The sequence below is a fragment of the Trichechus manatus genome, unplaced genomic scaffold, assembly GCF_000243295.1.
Source record: "Trichechus manatus latirostris isolate Lorelei unplaced genomic scaffold, TriManLat1.0 scaffold00094, whole genome shotgun sequence".
In the NCBI taxonomy this organism is placed as follows: Eukaryota; Metazoa; Chordata; class Mammalia; order Sirenia; family Trichechidae; genus Trichechus; species Trichechus manatus.
The window spans coordinates 3991570-4013137 of NW_004444030.1; the positions used below are offsets into that span (position 1 = coordinate 3991570).

General features: G+C 38.2%; 1 protein-coding gene across 1 annotated transcript in view; it reads right to left on the minus strand.

Annotated features, from left to right (window-relative positions):
• Window positions 1-17288: 17288 nt before the first annotated feature.
• The window catches only part of POGLUT3 (protein O-glucosyltransferase 3), a 44772-nt gene continuing 40492 nt past the window's right edge, over window positions 17289-21568 (minus strand). Inside the window, exons 6-8 of the mRNA XM_004382477.2 lie at window positions 21367-21561; window positions 19926-20030; window positions 17289-18208 (exon numbers count right to left, since the gene is read on the minus strand). Coding sequence (XP_004382534.1) covers window positions 18083-18208; window positions 19926-20030; window positions 21367-21561 — 426 coding nt within the window. The 3' untranslated portion in view covers window positions 17289-18082. The remainder of the gene's footprint in view (window positions 18209-19925; window positions 20031-21366; window positions 21562-21568) is intronic.

Genomic DNA, 21568 nt, shown 5'->3' on the forward strand with positions numbered 1-21568 from the left:
CTTTACCTGAAAAGTTAACAGAGATAGGGTGGGGGAGGGGTTGGATAAGAGGAATGAGGGTGGATCTCTTAAAGCTGAGCTACTCAAAGTGTGATCCATGGACCCACGCCAGTCCCTGAATTACATGTTACCAAATGAGATAAAATAAAGAAATTGAGAACGTTTAAAAACTTTTATAAGGAGCCTTGGTGGCACAATTATTAAGCGCTCAGCTGCTAACTAAAAGGTGAGTGGTTGGAACCCTTTTCTTTCGCCCACCTATGTAGCCCTGTGTGCCGCCTCTGCCCCTTCTAAATGGGCGGTGCCACACTGCTTGGCTAGAGAGTCAAGCACATGGCCACCCTGAGTCTGCCTCATCCTCACCCATAAGCTCCCGCTGTGCCATTTTTTTTTTTTGCTTTTGTTTCTCTCTCTTCTTTCTTTTCTTTCTCCCTCCTACCTAGCTCCACACATCACATCCTCTTCCTTCCAAATAGCACTCGCGTCCACCCCGCCCCCACTGGCCAGCTCACTTAGCATCATTTTTTTTCTTTTTTCTCTTTCTTTTTCTTCTCCCTCCTACCAAGTCCAGTGTGCCACTTCTGACCCTTCCTGATGGGCCATGCCACGCCACTCAGCGAGAAAGACACTGGTTGGCCACCACCCCTGGTCCACCCCACCCCCACTGGCCAGCTCCCTCAGTGCCATTTTTTTCTTTTTCTTTCTTTTTGCTTTAGTTTCTCTCTCTGCTCTTTTCTTTCTCCGTCACACTTAGCTCTGCTGTCCACCTGGACAAGATGATGAGAACTACTGTGCCCACAGATGAGCAAGCAGCAAAATATGCCTGGCCCACCTGCTCTGACATTTCAAAACAAAACAAAAAAGCAGGACAAAACAAATGAAAATGCAATCGATCAATAAATAAAATAATACCTTACTGTCTTGAAGACATCAGACGGTATCAAAACATATAAAAAAGCAGGAAAAGATGGCTCCAGCAAATGACCCAAATAAACAATCAGATGATCTTCTGGTAGAAGAAAAGGCAGTGGAACTACCTGATATGGAATTCAAAAGACTAATACTTAGGACTCTCCAGGAGATAAGGAAAGAGATCAAGGAAAACACAGACAAAATCAGTGAAAACATAGCCAAAATCAAGGAAAACACAGAGAAAGCAATAGAAGAATTAAGGAAAATAATTCAAGAACAAAATGTCAAAATAAACAATTAGGAATCATACAAAAACAACAACAGAAATCCAAAAAGATAAACAACAAAATTTTCAGAAATGGACAACTCAATAGAAAGATTTAGGAGCAACTTTGAAACAGTGGAAGACAGAATCAGTGAGACTGAAGACAAATCCATGGATGCCACTTTGAGAAAAAAATCTGAGAAAGAATGAGAATTATGTGGGACACAATCAAGAGCAAAAATTTGCATGTGATCAGAGTTCCAGAACAGAAGGAGAAAATAGAAAACACAGAGAAGATTGTTGAAGGTTTACTGGCAGAGAGCTTCCCATGAAAGACAAAAAGCTAACCATCCAAGAAGCTTAACGAACCCCATATAGGACAGACCTCAAAAGAAAGTCACCAAGACATGTCATAATCATGCTTGCCAAAACCAAAGACAAGAATCCTTACAGTAGCTCGAGAAAAACAAAAAGTCACTTACAAAAGAGAAACAAGAAGACTCAGCTCTGATTACTAGGCAGAAACTATGCAAGTAAGAAGGCAGAGGGATAACACATATAAAACACTGAAAGAAAAAAACTGCCAACAAAGAATAATATACCCTGCAAAAATCTCTCTCAAATACAATGGTGAAATTAGGACATTTCCAGATAAACAGAAATTAAGGGAATTCATAAAAAACAAACCAAATGTACAAGAAATATTAAAGGGAGTACTCTGATTAGACAACCAACAATATCAGACAACAACTGGAGTTTAAGACACAGGACAGCATCAGCCAGATACCAACCTAGATAAAGAACTCTCAATAATAAAACAAAGCTAAAAGACTTAAAATAAGGAAACAGAGATGTGAATATGTAAATGATGATAATGTCAAAACAATAAAAGGGAATAAATGGTGCAGGTATAGAACTTTCAAATGGAGAGGAAGTCAAGGTGATAACAATAAAAGACTGGTTCAAACTTAGGAAGATATGGATAAATTTCAAGGTAACCACAAAGAAAGTAAACAAACCTACTCATCAGAATAAAGAATAAGAAAAACATAGATTCAGTAAACACAAAGTCTACAACAATGAAAGAAAATGAAATAAAATACACAAACAAAAAGAACTCAGCACAGGAGAATAAGAGGAACAAAGAAAATGTTGGCACCAAAAAAAAAAAAAAAAAAAGGACAACAATATGACAGTAATAAACACATAGCTATCGATAACCACACTGAATGTAAATGGTTTAAACGTACCCATAAAGAGACAGAGAGTGGCAGAATGGGTAAAAAAAAAAAAAAAAAACAAATATGACACAGCCTCCACCAGACTGAGTCCAGTACAACTATATGATGCCCAGCTGCCACCACCAACTGCTCTGACAGGGATCACAACAAAGGGTCCCAGGCAGAGCTGGAGAAAAATGCAGAACAAAATTCTAACTCAAACAAAAAGACCAAATTTACTGGTCTGACAGAGACTGGAGAAACCCTGAGAGTATGGACCCCAGACACCCTTTTAGCTCAGTACTGAAATTACTCCGATGTTCATCCTTCAGCCAAAGATTAGGCCAGTCAATAAAATAAAACAAGACTAAATGGGCACACCAGCCCCAGGGATAGGACAAGAAGCAGGATGGACAGGAAAGCTGGTAATGAGGAGCCTAAGGTTGAGAAGGGGAGAGGGTTGACATATTGTGGGATTGGCAATGTCACAAAACAATATATGTATTGTTAAATGAGAAGCTAGTTTGCTGAGTAAACCTTCATCTAAAGTACAATTTTTTAAAAAAGCACACATAAGAAGATAAGTGGACAGGGAAATTAGAGTACTGGAAATGGAACAAACTGAACATAATAAAACAGAATGTTGACACATTGTGATACATGTAAATGACGTTGCTGAAAAATCTGTGTGGAAATTGTCAAATGGGAACCTAACTTGCCATGCAAACTTTCACGAAAAACTAATAAAATAATATTTAAAACAAAAAACAGGACCCATCAATATGCTGTCTACAAGAGACACATCTAAGACACAAAGACATAAATTTATTAAAAATCAAAAGATGGAAAAAATATATCAAGCAAATGGTAACCATAAAAAGGTAGGAGTTGCAACACTAATCTCAAATAGACTTTAAAGCAAAATCAACAATAAAAGACAAAGAAGGACATTATATAATGATTAAAGGGACAATCCATCAAGAAAACATAACCTTAATAAGTATCTATACACCGAACAACAGGGCCCCGAAATACATAAAACAAACCCTAACAGCACTGAAAAAGAGAAACAGACAGTTACATGATAATAGTAGGAAACATCAATACATCACTCTCAGTAAAGAATACAACATCTAGAAAGAAACTTAACAGAGATACAGAAGATCTAAAGGCCAAAATCGAACATCTGCACCTCACAGACATATACAGAACACTCCAACCAACAGCAGCAAAGTACACATTCTTTTCCAATGCACATGGAATGTTCTCCAGAATAGACCACATTTTAATCCACAAAGCAACCCTCAATAAAATTTAAAACATCTAAATGATACAAAGCATTCTCTCTGATCACAATGCCATAAAAGTAGAAATCAATAACAGAAGAGCAAGGATAAAAAATCAGATACATGGAAACTGAATAACACCTTGCTTTAAAACAACTGGGTAACAGATGAAATTAAAGAAGGAATAAAAAAAATTCCTGAATCAAATGAGAATGAAAACACATCATACCAAAACCTTTGGGACACAGCAAAGGCAGTGCTTAGAGGTCAATTTAGAGCAATAAGCACACAAATTAAAAAAAAAGAAGAGGCCAAAATCAGAACGTTAGCTCTATGACTCAAACAAATAGAAAGAAAACAGCAAAAGAAGCCCACAGCCATCAGAAGAAAGGAAATAATAAAGACTGAGTAGAAATATATGAAAGAGAGAACAGAAAAACAATAGAAAGAATCAAAAAGACCAAAAGTTGGTTCTTTGAAAAGATCAACAAAATCAACAAACCACTGGCCAAACTGACAAAAGAAAAACAGGAAAGGAAGCAAATAACCTGAATAAGAAATGAGATGGCCAATGTCAACAACAGACCCAAATGAAATAAAAAGGATCATAACAGAATACTATGAAAAATTGTACTCCAACAAATTTCAGAACCTAGAGGAAATGGACAAATTTCTAGAAACACACTATCTACCTAAACTAACACATACTGAGATAGAAAATCTGAATATGCCATAACAAGAGATTGAAGAGGTAATTAAAAAAAAAAAAAAAAAACCTCCCAACAAGAAAAGCCCTGGATGGCTTCAATGGAGAATTCTACCAAACATTCAAAGAACTCACATCAGTATTACACAAACCACTTCAGAGCAAAGAAAAGGAAGGAATACTCCTGAATTCATTCTATGAACCCAGCATAACCCTGATAACCAAAGCCAGGCAAAGATACTGCAAAAAAAAAGAAAATTACAGACCAATATCTCTCATGAATATAGATGCAAAAATTCTAGACAATAGAATTCAGCATCATATCAAAAAAGTAATACACCACACACAAGTGGGATTCATACCAGATATGCAAGGATGGTTCAACATTAGACAATCAATCAACATAATCCACCACATAAATAAAATGAAAGAAAAGAATAATACGATCATCGCAATCGATGCAGAAAAGGCATTTGATAAAGTACAACACCCATTCCTGATTTTAAAAAACTCTCAGCAAAACAGAAATAGAAAGGAAATTCCTGAACATAATAAATGGCATCTATACAAAACCAACAGCTAACATCATTCTCAACGGAGAGGCTGAAGCATTGCTCCTGAGAACAGGAACAAGACAAGGATGACCTTTTATCGCCACTCCTACTTAACATTGTGCTGGATATCCTAGCTAGAACAATAAGGTAAGTAAAAGAAATAAAGGGCATCCAAATTGGAAAGAAAGAAGTAAAATATCTCTATTTGCAGATGATATGATACTATACATAGAGAACTCGGAAGATTCCACAAGAAAACTACTGAAAGCAATAGAAAGATTCAGCAGAGTATCAGAATACAGAGCAACATACAAAAATCAATTGGATTCCTATCCACCAACAAAGAGGACTCTGAAAAGGAAATCAAGAAAACAATACAATTTATAATCACCCCTAAAAAGATAAAATACTTAGGAATAAATCTAAGCAGGTATGTAAAAGACCTATACAGAGAAAACCACAAAACACTACTGCAAGAAACCAAGAGAGACCTACATAAATGGAAAAACATACCATGCTCATGGATAGGACAACACAACATTGTGAAAATGTCAATTCTACCCAAAGCTATCTACAGATATTATGAAATCCAAATCGAAATACCAACAGCATTCTTTAACGAGATGGAAAAACTAATCACTAGCTTTATATTGAAAGGAAAGCGGCCCCAAATAAGTAAAGCATAATTTAAAAAGAAGAACAAAGTAGGAAACCTCACACTACCTGATCTTAGAACGTACTATACAGCCACAGTAGTTAAAACAGCCTGGTAGTGGTACAATGACAGACACATAGACCAGTGGAACAGAATTGAGAAACTAAGCATATATCCATTCACCTACAGTCAGCTGATCTTTGACAAAGGCCCAAAGTCCATTAAATGAGGAAAAGACAGTCTCTTTAACAAATCGTGCTGGTAAAACTGGATGTCCATCTGTAAAAAAATGAAACAGGACCCATACCTTACACCATACACAAATGCTAATTCAAAATGAATCAAAGACCTAAATATAAAACCTAAAATGATAAAGATAATGGAAGAAAAAACAGGGACAATGCTAGGGGCCCTAAAAAAAACCCAGCATAAATAGGATACAAACCATAACTAACTATACACAAGCACCAGAAGATAAACTATATCACTGGGAGTTTCTAAAAATTAAACACTTATGCTCATCAAAAAATCTCACCAAAAGAGTAAAAAGAGAACCTACAGACCCATGTTCATTGCAGCATTATTCACAATAGCAAAAAGATGGAAACAACCTAATGGCCCATCAACAGAAGAATGGATAAATTATGGTACACACAATGGAATACTATGCAATGATAAAGAACAATGATGAATCCGTGAAGTATCTCATGACATGGATGAATCTAGAGGGCATTATGCTGAGTGAAATAAGTCAACCACAAAAGGACAAACAATGTATGAGACCATTATTACAAAAACTCAAGAAAAGGTTTACACATAGAAAGAAACAATCTTTGATGGTTATGAGGGAGGGGAGGGGAGAGAGGGAAATCATTAACTAGACAGTAGATAACTGTCAACTTCAGTAAAGGGAAAGACAGTGCACAATATAGGGGACGTCAGCACAACTTGACCAAGGCAAAATCATAGACGCTTCACCGACACATCCAAACACACTGAGGGACTGAGTTATTGGGATTGAAGTCTGAGGATCATGGTCGCGAGGGACATCTAGGTCAACTGGCATAACAAAGTTTATAAAGAAAATAATTTTCTACTTCCAACTTGGGTGAGCAGCGTCTGGGGTCTTAAAAGCTTGCAATTGGCCATCTAAGATACATCTAGTGGTCCCATTCCACCTGGAGCAAAGCAGAATGCAGAAAACCAAAGACACAGGGATTAATAGTCCAAAGGACTAACTGACCACAAGTACCACAGCCTCCACCAGCCTGAACCCAGAAGAACCAGATGGTGCCCGGCTACCACCATCAACCACTCTGACAGGGATCATAATAGAGGGTTCCGGACAGAGTAGGAAGAAAATGTAGAACAAAATTCAAATTCACAAACACACACACACAAAAAACAGACTTACTGGTCTGACAGAGACTGGAAGAACCCCCGAGACTATGGGACAGGGACATCCTGCTAACTCAGAAGTGAAGTCACTCCCGAAGTTCATCCTTCAGCCAAAGATTAGACAGGTCTATAAAACAAACCTGGTGGCATAGTGGTTAAGAGCTATGGCTGCTAACCAAAACGTTGTCAGTTTGAATCCACCAGGCACTCCTTGGAAACCGTATGGGGGAGTTCTACTCTGTCCTACAGGGTCCCTATGAGTTGGGAATCCACTCGACGGCAATGGGTTTGTGTTTTATTTTTTTATAAAACAACTAATAACACACGTGAGGAAAGTGCTTCTTAGTTTAATCACGTATACAAGACCAAAAGGGATACACTTTCCCAAAAGCAATGGCGAGAAGACAAGAAGGGACAGGAAAAATAGAGAGACGGAAACAGGGAATTGGCATGTGGAAGTGGAGAGAGTGACACACTGTGAGGACTGCAACCAATGTCACAAAACAATCTGTGTATAAATTGTTGAATGAGAAACTAATTTGCCTTGTAAAGTATCACCTAAAGCACAATAAAAAATAAATTCATTTAACTGATAACTAAACAAAATAAATGTAATGAATATTCAAAACTCATTACTCACTAATTGCTTTTACTTATTATTATTTACATTTTACTACTATACATTTTCTTGAGGTCGTCTATGTCTGTTGCAAGGTTTCTCAACTTTTGACATTTTGGGCCAGATAATTCTTTATTGTGAGGGCTGTCTTGTGGGCTGAAGAATCTCTGCCCTCTACTCACCAGATGTCAGCTGCACAGTTGTGACAATCAAAAACATTTCTAGACACTGCCAAATGTCCTCTGGGGGGCAAATTCACCCATGGTTGAGAATCACTAGTCTATTGTATTTGCATGGTGGAGATACTAAAAAATGGTGTGCTGCTGTGCATCTCTTCCCAACTCCTGAGGTCATGTTGGTAGCTTAAAATTGGTCATGGTGGGAGTATTTACATCATTGAAATTGACAAATGCTACAAATCAAGACTTAACTGTTATGTCAGTTGTCTAGACTTAAGTGATGGTGAAAATGTTAATAACGCAGATTGTTATGGATTGAATTGTGTCTCCCTAAAATAGCTAGGCCATGATTCCCAGTATTGTGTGATTGTCTATCATTTTGTCATCTGATGTGATTTTCCTATGTGTTATAAATCCTACCTCTATGATGTTAATGAGGCAGGATTAGAGGCAGTTATGTTAATGAGGCAAGACTCAATCTACAAGTTTAGGTTGTATCTTAAATCAATCTCTTTTGAGATAGAGAATCGAGTTGGGGGCTGGGGCGGGGACCTCATACCACCAAGAAAGCAGCGCCAGGAGCAGAGCGTGTCCTTTGGACCCTGGGGTCCCTGCGCCTGAGAAGTTCCTAGAGCAGGGGAAGATTGATGACAAGGACCTTCCTCCAGAGCTGACAGAGAAAGAAAGCCTTCTCCTGGAGTTGGTGCCCTGATTTCGGACTTCTAGCCTACTAGACTGTGAGAGAATGAACTTGTAATTGTTGAAGCTATCCACTTGTTGTATTTCTGTTATAGCAGCACTAGATGACTAAGACACAGATTATATTTAAAAGTGTGTCGTGTCTGTCACCATTGCATTGGTCTGTCATCATTGCACAAAATATTAAATATCTCCCAGTATTTGAAACTATTATGATTCAGCACGGAAATCACTGAGGAACAATGAAGTTCCATGTATTCCAAGAAAGACAACATGCGAAATTGTGTCAAACGTTGCTGAAGGGCCAAGTAAATTGAAAAAGAACTAGATTTGTCCAGAAGAAGTTGCTGGTGCCTTGATAAGTATGTTTCAGTGGGGTATCAGGGACGAAATCCTGAGTGTGTTGAGGAAGTGGGAAAACTGAGACAGTGAATACAACAGCAACTCTTTGGGGTGCTGTAAAGAGGAGCAGAGAAATGAGGTGGTAGCTGGAGGGAAGGAATGGATTTTAGGGATTTTTTTTTAAAATATGGGAGATATTAAGGCATGTTAAAATGTTGTTCGGTATGATCCAATAGTGAGGGAGAAATTAAAGATGCAAGAGAGGGATAAATTGAAGAGTAAAAGTCTTTGAGCAGGTGTAAGAGGACAGAGCAGAGAAGGGAATAGGAATGGATTGCTGGCCTTAGATAAGAAACAGTATCTATTTCATATGGTTATTATGAGGCTCCAAATAAATTAATCAATGTCAAAGCACTTCATAAATTGTAAGATACTTTAAAAAAAGTACTACTAAAACCCTGCTCGGGTAATGAAGGATTTTACTACACCCAGGTTCCACCTGCAGATTCAGATACAAAGAGGTCAAAAGTGTATTTACTACCTTGAGAGATAAGATGCCAAATCAATGATAAGCTTTATGACAATAGATCATGGTTCCCATGATCTATTTTTAGGTTTCATGAGAAAAAGTTGACAAGGTAAGTCTTTGGATTCTCAGTTTGGCTTAACTTTTAAAGCTGTAAACAGTTTTAAAATTAATTTGTCGGGTATGGAACCTATACTTGCCCCTACTAAATAAAGATCCCCAATGTGATCTTTTTCAGTCTTGTCATTTCTCTTTTCCTTTTTACCTGTGGCACTTTATAACACAAGAAGGAAGAAGAAAAGTAATTTACTCCTTAAAAATGCTTTTCTCTTTTCCTTCCTTAAATAACGAAATGAAGGACGGAAAATTACTTTGTGGGTTGAACGGGGCCGGGGGAGGAATCCAGTGAAAACATGAGGCAGATTAACAAGTATTTGCTCCTCAGCCTGAAGCTGCAAAGACGCAGCGGGGGGATCTAAGAGCGCGCAGAAGGAACAGTGAACGCTTTCAACCAGACCGATGCAATTTCACGGCGGGCGAGGAAATGCTGGGGAAAGGGGCTAATCCCGGGCAAGACTGTAAAGGAGAGGCTGAAGGCCTAGCGAGGGGCTTCAGAGGAATGAAACGTAGACAAGGGGATGGTTAAAAAAAAAAAAAAAAGCCAAACCCGTTGCCGTTGAGTCGATTCTGACTCATAACGACTCTACAGGACAGAGTAAAACCGCCCCGTAGGGTTTCCATGGAACGCCTGGTAGATTCGAAATGCCGACCCTTTGGTTAGCAGCCGCAGCTCTTGACCACTAAGCCACCAGGGTTGGGGGAAGCGAGTCTCAAGGGCATTGGGCTTTTAGGGGCCTGAGACTGGGCAAGCTCGGACCAGCCGCCACCGAGGCGAGCGAAATAGGACGGCTACTGGCTGAGAGGGAGGGGACGCCATTTCCGTCACCTGTCAATAGTCGCTGGCCTGGGCTCCGCTTGTTTCCTTGGTAACGCCGCAGGCGGAACTTACGTAACTAATTCCGTTCTGCCTTTCCGCTTCTTAAGTCCCGCCTTCTATACCGACATTCCTGCCTCCCGCCGGATTGCCCCTCCTTGTATGGACGAGGCGTGGAACTCGGGTAAGGGGTGTAGCAAAGCAGAGCTCAAAACTGGATTAGCACGATTTTTGCAAGTCCAGGGGATCCAACGCGGTAGACTGAGACGTTTTGACCTGATAGAACGCTCACTTTTCACTTGTCAATGGCTTTGAGGCAAAGGATTTTGGAAGGGAATCCAGAGTCGTTTTCTACGGATCTGGGCTCAATATAAAGCCCAGTCACTCAACCAAGGACCCTAAATATAGTGAAATCTTTTAAAATTAATTTAATTTATTCAGTTGTAAATAAGAAAACGGATTTTTTCCAGACATTTAACTGTTAAAGAATGCGACACGAGAGCAGTCCAATGCTATTTCTGAATTGAAGCTCTTTATCTAGAAGAGCCTAAACCAGTTTTTAAGTGAAAGCAAATAACCTCTTAAATTAGTGATTAAATGACCTTAATTTATACAAATACTGCGTCTATAAAGCAAACCTGATTTTCCTGAATTTTGAATATGCTTTAGTCACGTTATTTATTTATTTATTTATTTTTTATCGTACTTCAGGTGAAGGCTTACAGAACAAATAGTTTCTCATGAAACAGTAGTACACATGTTGTTTTATGACATCGGTTAACAACCCCACAATATGTCAACCCTCTTAACTTCTCAACCTTTTTTTTGGTGAAAATACACGTAGCCAAAGGTAAACCATTTCAAAAATTTCTACATGCACACTTCAGTGACATTGACTACGCTCTTCCAATTGTGCGGTTATTCTCACTTAAGATGAAGGCTTACAGAACAGAAGAGTTTCTCATTTAACAGTTACTACAAATGTTGCCCTATGACAATGGTTGCCTCACAACACATCAACAATATCCTTACTCAACCTTGGGTTCCCTATCACCAGCTTCCTTGTCCCCTTCTGCCTTCTGGCCCTTGTCACTGGACTCCTGTACCTTGTTAGTCTCATTTGGTTTTATGCGGCTGTCCACTCCCAGGCTGAACAGTGAACCTCAGAGGTAACTTCACCACTGAGCTAAAAGGGTGTCTGGGGGCCATATTCTCGAGGTTTCTCCAGTCTCCTTTAGGCCAGTAAATCTAGTCTTTTTTTGTGAGTTAAAGTTATGCTCTACATCCTTCTCCAGCTCTGTCCAGAACTCTCTGTTGTGATCCTGGTGAGAGCAGTCAGTGGTGGTAGCCAGGCACCATCTAGCTGTACTGGACTCAGTCCGGTGGAGGCCTTGGTAGCTGTGGACAATTAGTCCTTTGGACTAATCTTTTCGTTGTATCCTGTTCTCTTCATTCTCCCTTGCTCCCGAAGGGATGAGACCAGTGGAGTATCTTAGATGGCCACTCATAGGCTTTTAAGACCCCAGACACTACTCACCAAGGTAGAATGTAGAGCACTGTCTTTATAATAAGCTGTGTCATGCCAATTGAGCTAGATGTTCCCCGAGACCATGGTCCCCACAGCCCTCCGCCCAGCAATTCAGTCCCTCAGGGAGTTTGGATGTGTCTATGGGGCTTCCATGACCTTTCCTTGTCCAAGTTGTGCTAGTTTCCCCTGTACTGGGTACTGTCTCACCCTTCACCCAAGATACCACTTATCTATTGCCTATTTAGTATTTTCCCCCCACCCCTCCCATCCCTGGTAACCAACAAAGATTGTTACATTTTGTGTGAACTTTTTCATGGATTTTTACAATAGAGGTCTCATACAATATTTGTCCTTTTATAATTGTTTAGTCACATATTTTTGCAATGTAAAATCATCTTGTTCAGAAACTGTCTAGTTCTGCTACTGCCCTCCTCTGCTCATGCCTGTAATACAATTGGTGAAAGAAGACAAATGCCTAGGGAGGAAAAGCCTGAAAAAAATTTTTTTCCATATATAATAAAAATATTTGTACACAAGAAATTCTTTATAGCTAATTTAGTGACTCCAGAATTCTTTAAAATTATCGCAATCATAATAAGCAGGGGATGAGCTTTTTTAGTTCCCTTTCATACAGTTATCTTTAAACATTAATTCACAGTACGTATGAATAACAAACTTAAAATATAGCCATGGAAACATGTGTACTTGTACTTAAATTTTTAATCTAGTAGAAACTGGGTTTAAATTTTTAAATTTAAAACTACAAAACTAGGCCAGTATACAGTTCAGAAAAAGATATTTCTAAATAAAAATATATGTAAGGTATATGATTTTGTTTATGTATTACTTTAAAAATAAGCTCTACATATTTTTAAATGAAGCACCTGTCTAAATTACTTAAATAAATATGATGTTGTTGTTAGGTGCTCTTGAGTCGATTCCAACTCACAGTCACCCTATGTACAACAGAATGAAACACTGACTAGTTCTGCACCATTCTCATGCTTGAGCCCACTGTTGCGGCCACTGTGTCCATATATCTCATTGAGGGTTTTTTTTTTGCTGACCCCCGACTTGACCAAGCACGATGTCCTTCTTCATGGACTGGTCCCTCCTAATAACATGTCCATACTTTGCTTCTAAGGAGTATTCTGGCTGTACTTCTTCCAATACAGATTTGCTCTTTCTTTTGGCTGTTCATGGTATATTCAGTATCCTTCACCAACACCATTAATTCAAAGGCCTCAATTCTTCAGTCTTCCTTATTTATTCTCTAGTCTTCGCACGCATATGAGGTGATTGAAAACACGATGTCTTGAGTCAGGCGCACCTTCGTGTTCAAAGTGACATCTTTGCTTTTTAACACTTTAAAGAGATCTTTAAATATATAAATAAATCTGATAGTTACTATTTATTGAGCATTTATTATGTTACCTCTGATCTGACCCAGTCATTTCTACGTCATTTCATTCAGTCATTTCTAAGTCTTAGGCTCAGGCCTTTCCACAAAGGATTGTTAAGATTCAAAACTCTCAAGGTTTTCCTTTTTTTTTTCCATTTATATGCACCTGCTTATAACTAGGAACAGTTTACTAGGAAACTGAGTAGAACTCAGAGGAACTTCTGGGTGGCTTTATAGAAATGCCTTTCCTTTTGTCTTTACTGTTCCCCTGCTCCCTCAACCCCCTCTTCTTCTGTTTTTTTTTTCTTATCATTATTTTACAATGTTGTGTGTAGTATTATTATTTATGAAATCTGTATTTTTGCTTTCCAGTTAGAAGGCAAATAACTATCTTTATAAACCATATGAATACAAGAGATGAGGAAACGAACTAGTATGAAAAAAGGGGATACATTTAGTGCAGAGGGAGTATAATCACAATTACCGGCCATTTCTTTCGTCAGCTGCTTTGGCGCTGGAACCAATTCCATCCAACATGAGCAAGGCTGTCCCTGGATGTGAGCACTCTTTTATAATTGTGGACAGCATCTCACGTAGTAGAAGACCACAATGTTACACAAGAGGAGTGTGTGTGAGTCAAAGGCATGAGTCCTGCTGCTGCCTGGAGGGAGCCAGTGGGACTTCCAGCAAGGCCTCAATCCTTCTGTTGAGGTTCAGCAGTCTGAAGAGGCTGGTGAAAGGGAGTTGGCACCCTTAAGCTAATCCTTTGCACAGAAATTAAGTGCTCAGCTCCTAACCAAAAGGTTGGCAATTTGAACCCACCAGCTGCTCCAGGGGAGAAAGATGTGGTAGTCTGTTTGTGTAAACGTTTACAGCTTTCGAAATCCTATGGGGCAGTTCTACTCTGTCCTGTAGCGTCACTATGAGTCAGAATCGACCCGACAGCAATGGGTTTGTTTTTCACCTCTATAACTCTTGTTAAGGGTTCCCTGTTTATTAAAAGAGGCTTATTAATGGACAATGCTAGTGGCACTGAAATAGCGTACAAAGTTAAGGGCCAGTATGAGTTAGAAATTCTCTCCTTCCTGCTTCAATATCCTGAGTAATACAATATTTTCCCTGTTCAGTGAGACAATTTAAATTTATTAACAAAAGAATTGTACGATATTAGCATTTAATATTAGATTTCTGCCCACTGGGGATTGTGTGGTGGTGGTAGAAGTTTTGGCCAATTTAACTGAAGCTATAACAGAACTAAAATTAGACCAACTCAGTTACAGAAATACAGGACTAATGGTGGTTACAATCTCTTTCTTAAAACACAGCATTTATTTTTTTTCTTTTATTTAGAAAATTTACTTTATTTAAAAAGTATACATGGTATGTCCTGCAATACAAAATTCAGACATATTAGAAACAGCATAATGGAAAATATAAATATCCATTTTTTTCCTACTAATACATTTTCCGTATTTATTGTCTTTTCACAGGTTTGCATTTTTATTATACAATTTGATTTATACTTACAGCAAAAACAATCAAATATTACAAAAACATATAAAGCAAATAGTAAAAATAGTAAAAATTCCCCCATCTCCATCCCCTCCCCAGATACTGGTGTATATTCTTCCAGACTTTTAACTACATGGATACTTTTTTCTTTTTTTTTTATATAAATGATTTCACAATATATGTGTTGTTCTGTAACTTGCTTTTTCACTGAACACTATCATGGAAATCTTTCATGATAGTACATTTAGGGCTTCTTCATTCTTTTTAATAGTTGTATTATATTCCTTGTTGTATGAGTATCTATTTTGCCAATTCCTTAATAATGGCTACTTAGGGTATTTCCAATATTTTATTAATGAAAACAATGCTGCAGGAAACCTGCTGTTAGCTTATGTATAGAAATACAGTTATATTTATTTGCATAGCCTTACACCCTCCCTTTTTAAAAATCAGATACTTTAAATGAAAACTGAAATATTAAACGGAATACATGAGTAGTGTGTGAATTGAAATGGAAAGAATCCGGGTTTTAGTAATCCCATTTTTAACTAAATCATATTGAGGCCAACAAAGCAAGAAGCCACGTAAACTGACTCTTTTTAAGGGCTATGACTGAGTTGGTAAGATGGAGGATTATCTAGGTGAAGTGCTCTCTCCCTACAGAATCTCTTGAGGGGCTCCACTTTATTTCTCAAGCATATTCTTCCTGTTCCACTCCCAGAAGTTGCCTGGTTTGTCTCAACTTGCTTCTATTAGGCCTGTTTGGCAGCAGGTGATACAGATTTTAAAAATTTAAACGTTTTTCTAAAAATGCTATTAGCACCATGGTCTCGGGGAACATCTAGCTCAACTGGCATAACACAGTTTATAAAGACAATGTTCTACATTCTACCTTGGTGAGTAGTGTCTGGGGTCTTAAAAACCTGTGAGCAGCCACCTAAGATACTCCACTGGTCTCACCCCTTTGGGAGCAAGGGAAAATGAAGAGAACAGGATACAAGGAAAAGATTAGTCCAAAAGACTAGTGGACCACAGCTACCAAGGCCTCCACTAGACTGAGTCCAGTACAGCTACATAGTGCCCGCCTAACACCACTGACTGCTCTGACTGGGATCACAACAGAGGGTCCTGGACAGAGCTGGAGAAGGATGCAGAACAAAATTCTAACACACAAAAAGAAAGACCAGATTTACTGGCCTGACAGAGACTGGAGAAACTCGGAGAATATGGCCCCCCGGACATCCTTTTAGCTCAGTAGTGAAGTCACTCCTGAGGTTCACTGTTCAGCCGGGGATTGGACAGCCCCATAAGACAAATCAGGACTAATGGGGCACAGCAGTCCAGGGACAAGGACTAGAAAGCAGAAGGGGACAGGAAAGCTGTCGATAGGGAACCCAAGGTTGAGAAAGGAGTGTTGACATGTCGTGGGGTTGTTAACCACTGACATAGGGCAATATGTGTACTAACTGTTTAATGAGAAACTACTTTGTTCTGTAAACCTTCATCTAAAGTATAAAAAAAAAAGAACTATCTATGTAATATCAAATTGACAACAGCAACTCAAAAGGTTTGATGAGAAGCCTAGGGGACAATGAGTTGAAGACAACGGTGATGGAATAATTTGGAAAAGGATAGTGAGGATAACAGCACAACTGGAAGAACATAATCGATGTCACTGAATTGTACATGTAGAAATTTTTGAAATGGTGTATCATTGGCTATGTATATTTTCACCAAAAAAGGTCCTCCAAGGTCAAGAAGGGAGAGTGTTGACATGTCATGGCATTGTTAACCAATGTCATAAAACAGTATGTGTACTTACTGTTTAATGAGAAACTATTTGTTCTGTAAACATTCACCTAAAGTACAATAAAAAAAATTAAAAAAAAAAATGCTATTAGCCAACAGAACCTAGCGTTGGACGGCAGGAAGGTATGAGTGAGGCAGCCCTTCTTTTCATATTTCCAATTTTGATGAGCCCAAAACTCTCCATACAATATATGTAAGACACAGATTCACTAAAGTCTCAGTACAGCTGCTTGTCCTTTATTTTATACTTGTGTATTTGTGGTTTTGAACAATTGGTGGGTATTAGAGTTTGCTTTGGATTCTTAGCTTTGATTACACTGATTGCAAATTTTCTTTAGCTTTTGTCTAGTTAAAAAAAATCCTGTGTTCACATTTATCTTTGAAAAGAATAGATATGACCACTTTAAAATGGTTACATTATTTCCCAGATTAAGTAACTATTTTAATTTGGGGAGTAAATATTTTAAAATGGGGAGTGTGGATAGCTCTGTTTTTTGGAGCGTGTTCTTTAGTGAGCCAAATCTTGGTTTGGTGGTATCACAAGGAGTCTGTAACGAATTTCTGAGCTACGAGGCCTAAATCTTGACCATCTCCACGTGGCAGAGGAAATTTCCAAAGTCTTTATCTTAGCAATGAAAACCACTGAAATAGAGGAGGTGGTGGAGTGAGGAATGGGTACTTGCCTCTGCTGTCAGCTCATCAGTGAATTCCAAGATACCACGCTTCCTTCAGTCTATCACCATGGTCTTCAAAGTTCCCTTTTAAAGGTTACAAAAAATTAAAGCTCCCTACACAACTACAGTTATTTTTTATCTATTCAATATATAAATGATGAATGGTACCCATAAGATGCTCCCATCTACTTTAATAACTGCATTGCCCTTGACAGGTGTATAAGGCAGACAGATTGGGAATTACTAGCTTAAAGTGTAATTTTTCCTTCATTTTTATCTGAAGCTCTGGTGAAATTTAGCTAAAAATATATAAGCAGTGCTTTAAAAAATATCCTCTTCCCAGTCTCCATTGCTACTTTTAATAACATTCGTTCTCATCTTTGATTGTTCTTATCAGACTCTCCCAAAGGAGGCTGCTATTACCAAATGCCAAAAGCAGACTGTAAGAGGAGAAATCATGCCATGAGTAAATTAAAAAAAAAAATCATATAAATACATTCTCTACATAATTGGAAGGGGAAGAGGGAAAATAAACAAGGGATAGAAATAAAGTTACAAATATAATTTCATCTCGTAGGGGGTGATTTATATTTTAGCAAGCTTATCTTCTATGATTCCCCAAATTTTCTTTTTAGAGAAACTGTGACATTGATGATGCCAGTTCTTATTCAAAAGAAATTAATATACAAAGATATTTGATAATACTTGCACTAATACTGCTATATCCAAGTTATATAAAGTCACGAAGAGAACTAGTCCACTGGGTAAAGTTTTCAGTACTGTTCTTCATAGCTTAGATTCTATCTTAATGCCTCCCTTAAAGATGTGGCTGGCATATATAGCAGTGTGAACCAGGGTTGACTTAAAGGTCTTCTCTTAAAGGCTTCTTCCGGAGGCACTGGCAGATGGATGTGTTATCATTTGGCTGAAGAACAAGTTCCATTCCATCACGTATTTCAGGTTTACTGGACTGGCGCTCAGCATATTTCTGAAATGTGTGTTTGAAAGCAACAGGAATGTTAGTCCATGCTTCATTCCACTGAATCCTCCCCACCCCACTGACTTGGCTCTCATGCCATGGTTTCTATTTCCTGTGTATTTTTAGGCTAACAAAGGTCTGGTTTGTTCCAGTCTTAAAGATACATTTTAACATTAGTTATTACAGGAAGTGGTGTAATATTTCATAATGTAACAAGGAATCACAATCTACAATTTCATTTTTATGTAGGAAGCCTCCACAAAAGGGATGTCAAGCCAAGTGTCCCTACTTGAAACAAACAGCTTGTTGTTAGCTGCCATGAGTCAGCCCCCAACCCATAGGAAAGCTATGTACAATGGGATCTGACCGTTGTGATCAGAGTTTTCATTAACTGATTTTCAGAAGTAGATCACCAGGCCTTTCTTCCTAGTCTGTCTTAGTCTGGAAGTTCTGCTGAAATCTGTTCAGCATCTCAGCAACATGCTAACCTCCACTGAAAGACAAGTAGTGGCTGCATATGAGGTGCACTGGCTGGGAATCAAACTCTGATCTCCTGAACAGAAGGCGAGAATTCTATCACTGAACCACCACTGCCCTTGAAACGAACAGCACCTGTCAGCATTTATCCTTTCGTTGTTAATGAATAATTAACTTCGTTGAGTACTCAAATCAGCAAACAAAGATGGTAAGTATCTCAAAATAAAGTTGGTGGCCTCACACATCCTCCCACTTAGTTACATGTATTTTTTAAACGGTCACGGGCCTGTGAAACACCTCTCCACTCTGGCCACTGATCTGAAATATTCCTATAATTTGGATATTTCAGTTAGTGGTTCTGTGTACATTTAGCTGTTCATCCCAGATACTGGGCCAAACCCAACAAAATACTAACATGGGTACATTAGCCTGATTAATATTTTGGGGGAGAAACTCTTATTATTAAAATTAAAGCTAGACCAGCAGAGGGGGCAGAATTCCTTTAAGGGCAGGGCTGCTTCTAGTAAATGGTGTAATTTATCCTTTATCTTTTTTTTTTAAATGAGAGGATAGTATCCACAGGCATCTGAGGAAAAAAAAAACTCCCCTAGAAAAATAAACGTATTTTTTCTTCCTAGCTGATTTTACTTAGTAAATGCAAAGTAGTTACCCAAAGAATCAAATGTTCATTGGGTTCCCAATAAACATTTACACTTCAGGATTCAGCCCTAAGGTGTTAGAATTATTATAAATATTTTTCATTTGTTCGATTGCTTTATATAGCAAGCTAAATATCTGCTGTACTCTTTCTAAAGGACTCCAAGTTATGATAGGATCTTAGGCAACAAGGAGAACAAGGAGTTGAACATTTTGAGTAGAACGAAATGTTCATGACCTTTAGTCCAACCCTCTTATTTTCCAGATGAGGAAAGATACTGTTCTCTGAGGTTCAGAGAACACCTAAACTAAGAATTCCAAAAGGCATTTAATAAAATATAGCACTGACAAGATGGAAGGAGCGTCTAATCTATATTTGTAGGGGGGTTCTAACTATTGTTTCTCATAATACTGAACGGAGATCAAAATACGTTGGCCACAAAGGGACTTAGCAGCTAGTCCTATCTTTCTATAGGCTGGTGCCTCAGCTTAGCAAGAGTTTCATAGGCCGACTCTTCAAGAAGCAAGTCAGGCCAAGCACGCACGCAGTCTGAGGAAGCTTGACCCAGCAGGATCAATACTCTGAACTGACCTCTAGTACTCTGAAATAGTAGCAGTAAAGCCTGTGTGGCTGTAGCAGATCCCTGGCAGTCAACTGCCCTTCTTTGGCTATCTTCTTGGCTTCTTCATCATTTTCCTGAAAGGTTTAAAAAGAAATAACAAATACAAATTACTCCTGAGACCCACAAAGAAAGCTAGGAGGGAGCGTGAGGTAGGGCATGTGTGAGGTTGAATGGGAAAAGCATGGGAGAGATGGAACATAACGGAAATATAACTTAAGAATGAGGCTACGGATATTGATTTCAGGTTCTAAGAAGATAAGCCTTCCTAAAATAATAAAGATTGAGACTATGGAAATAGACAAAGTTCTTTCCTAGACAGCTCTGTTAAAGAGAAATGATGACACATGTTTGGAAGCAGCCTGGTAAACATACCCGCCCTGCAACAACATGCAGCTTTTTATTGTTACTGTCTTGGTACTTTCCCAGCTATCCAGGAAGTAAGCTTGGGGCTTGTCATCTATGCCCCCCATCCTAGTAATCTCTGCTTGATATTAAAATGCAAACCAGAATGGAATGAATCAGGTTTCATGTTATAACATCTTTTAAAAGCTCCATTTAAATATGTAGTCAGAGCCAAAAAAAGTGTTAAAAAATGGTAGCTATGGAAGAATATATTGTGGTTTTAATAAAAAATTTAGTCCTTAGCACCCTAAGGCTGTTCCTTCAGTACCAGGAATAGTCAGCGTTCCTAATTATATTTTTGGAAAACAGCTAATCTTCTACCATGCTGCCCACAGAAAACCATTTGCAAGCAATTTTTACTGTAATAAAGCTCTGTTTATAAGGGTCACAAAAATGATTCTGCCTCAAGCACCCAGTTATTTTCAGAACCAAATATTGCTTCTCAGAAACTTAGAAACTAAGTAAAGTCTTACAATGGAAGGGGAATTTTTCATATTTTTATAATAAAACACAGTAGCTTTTTAATACTTTTAAAAATAATTTGTCTTTTATGGGAAATTTGAGTTTTGGGATGTTGTATAGCACAATATTCATTAAGAACATGTACCTTTTTTCTAACTGAGGAAAAGAAAGAGTGCTATAATTGCCTTAAAAGTTTTCTTGTGCATAAAACCCTTTAACCCTGTTCTTTTTTCTTTTTTATCTGTAATTTACATTTGGTATGTTCTAATTTATGTATGTAAGCATCAACAGTGATTCATTTAGAAAAATTTATATTCTTCGTAACACTGGACTTAGAGTCTTATAAAAATCCTTAAAAATGTTGATAGAGGGTATACAAAATGATCCCCAAGCTGATCTTTGGCTATTTCAAGGGAACAAAATTTTCAGAAAATAACATTTCTCATGATTAAATTATGTCAGATTAAACTGTGCTATGATAAACCTCATGTTACTGATGTTCGTGAATTTGTCACTGTCTAAAGAAACAAACTGTGGAAAACATACCTTGGCCCATGTAACTTTCTCTAGTAAATCACTAAGATTTCTTTTAATTGGAACATAATGTTTCCAAGGCTTTAGTGCTGTGTAGAAATGCTCATAATACGGTGAGTCCTGCTTTAGAACCAGACTGTCGCCCAGCATGAGATAAGGATATCTATAAGCAGCCACGGTCCCATCCATGTTCACTTGATATTTGTACTAAGAG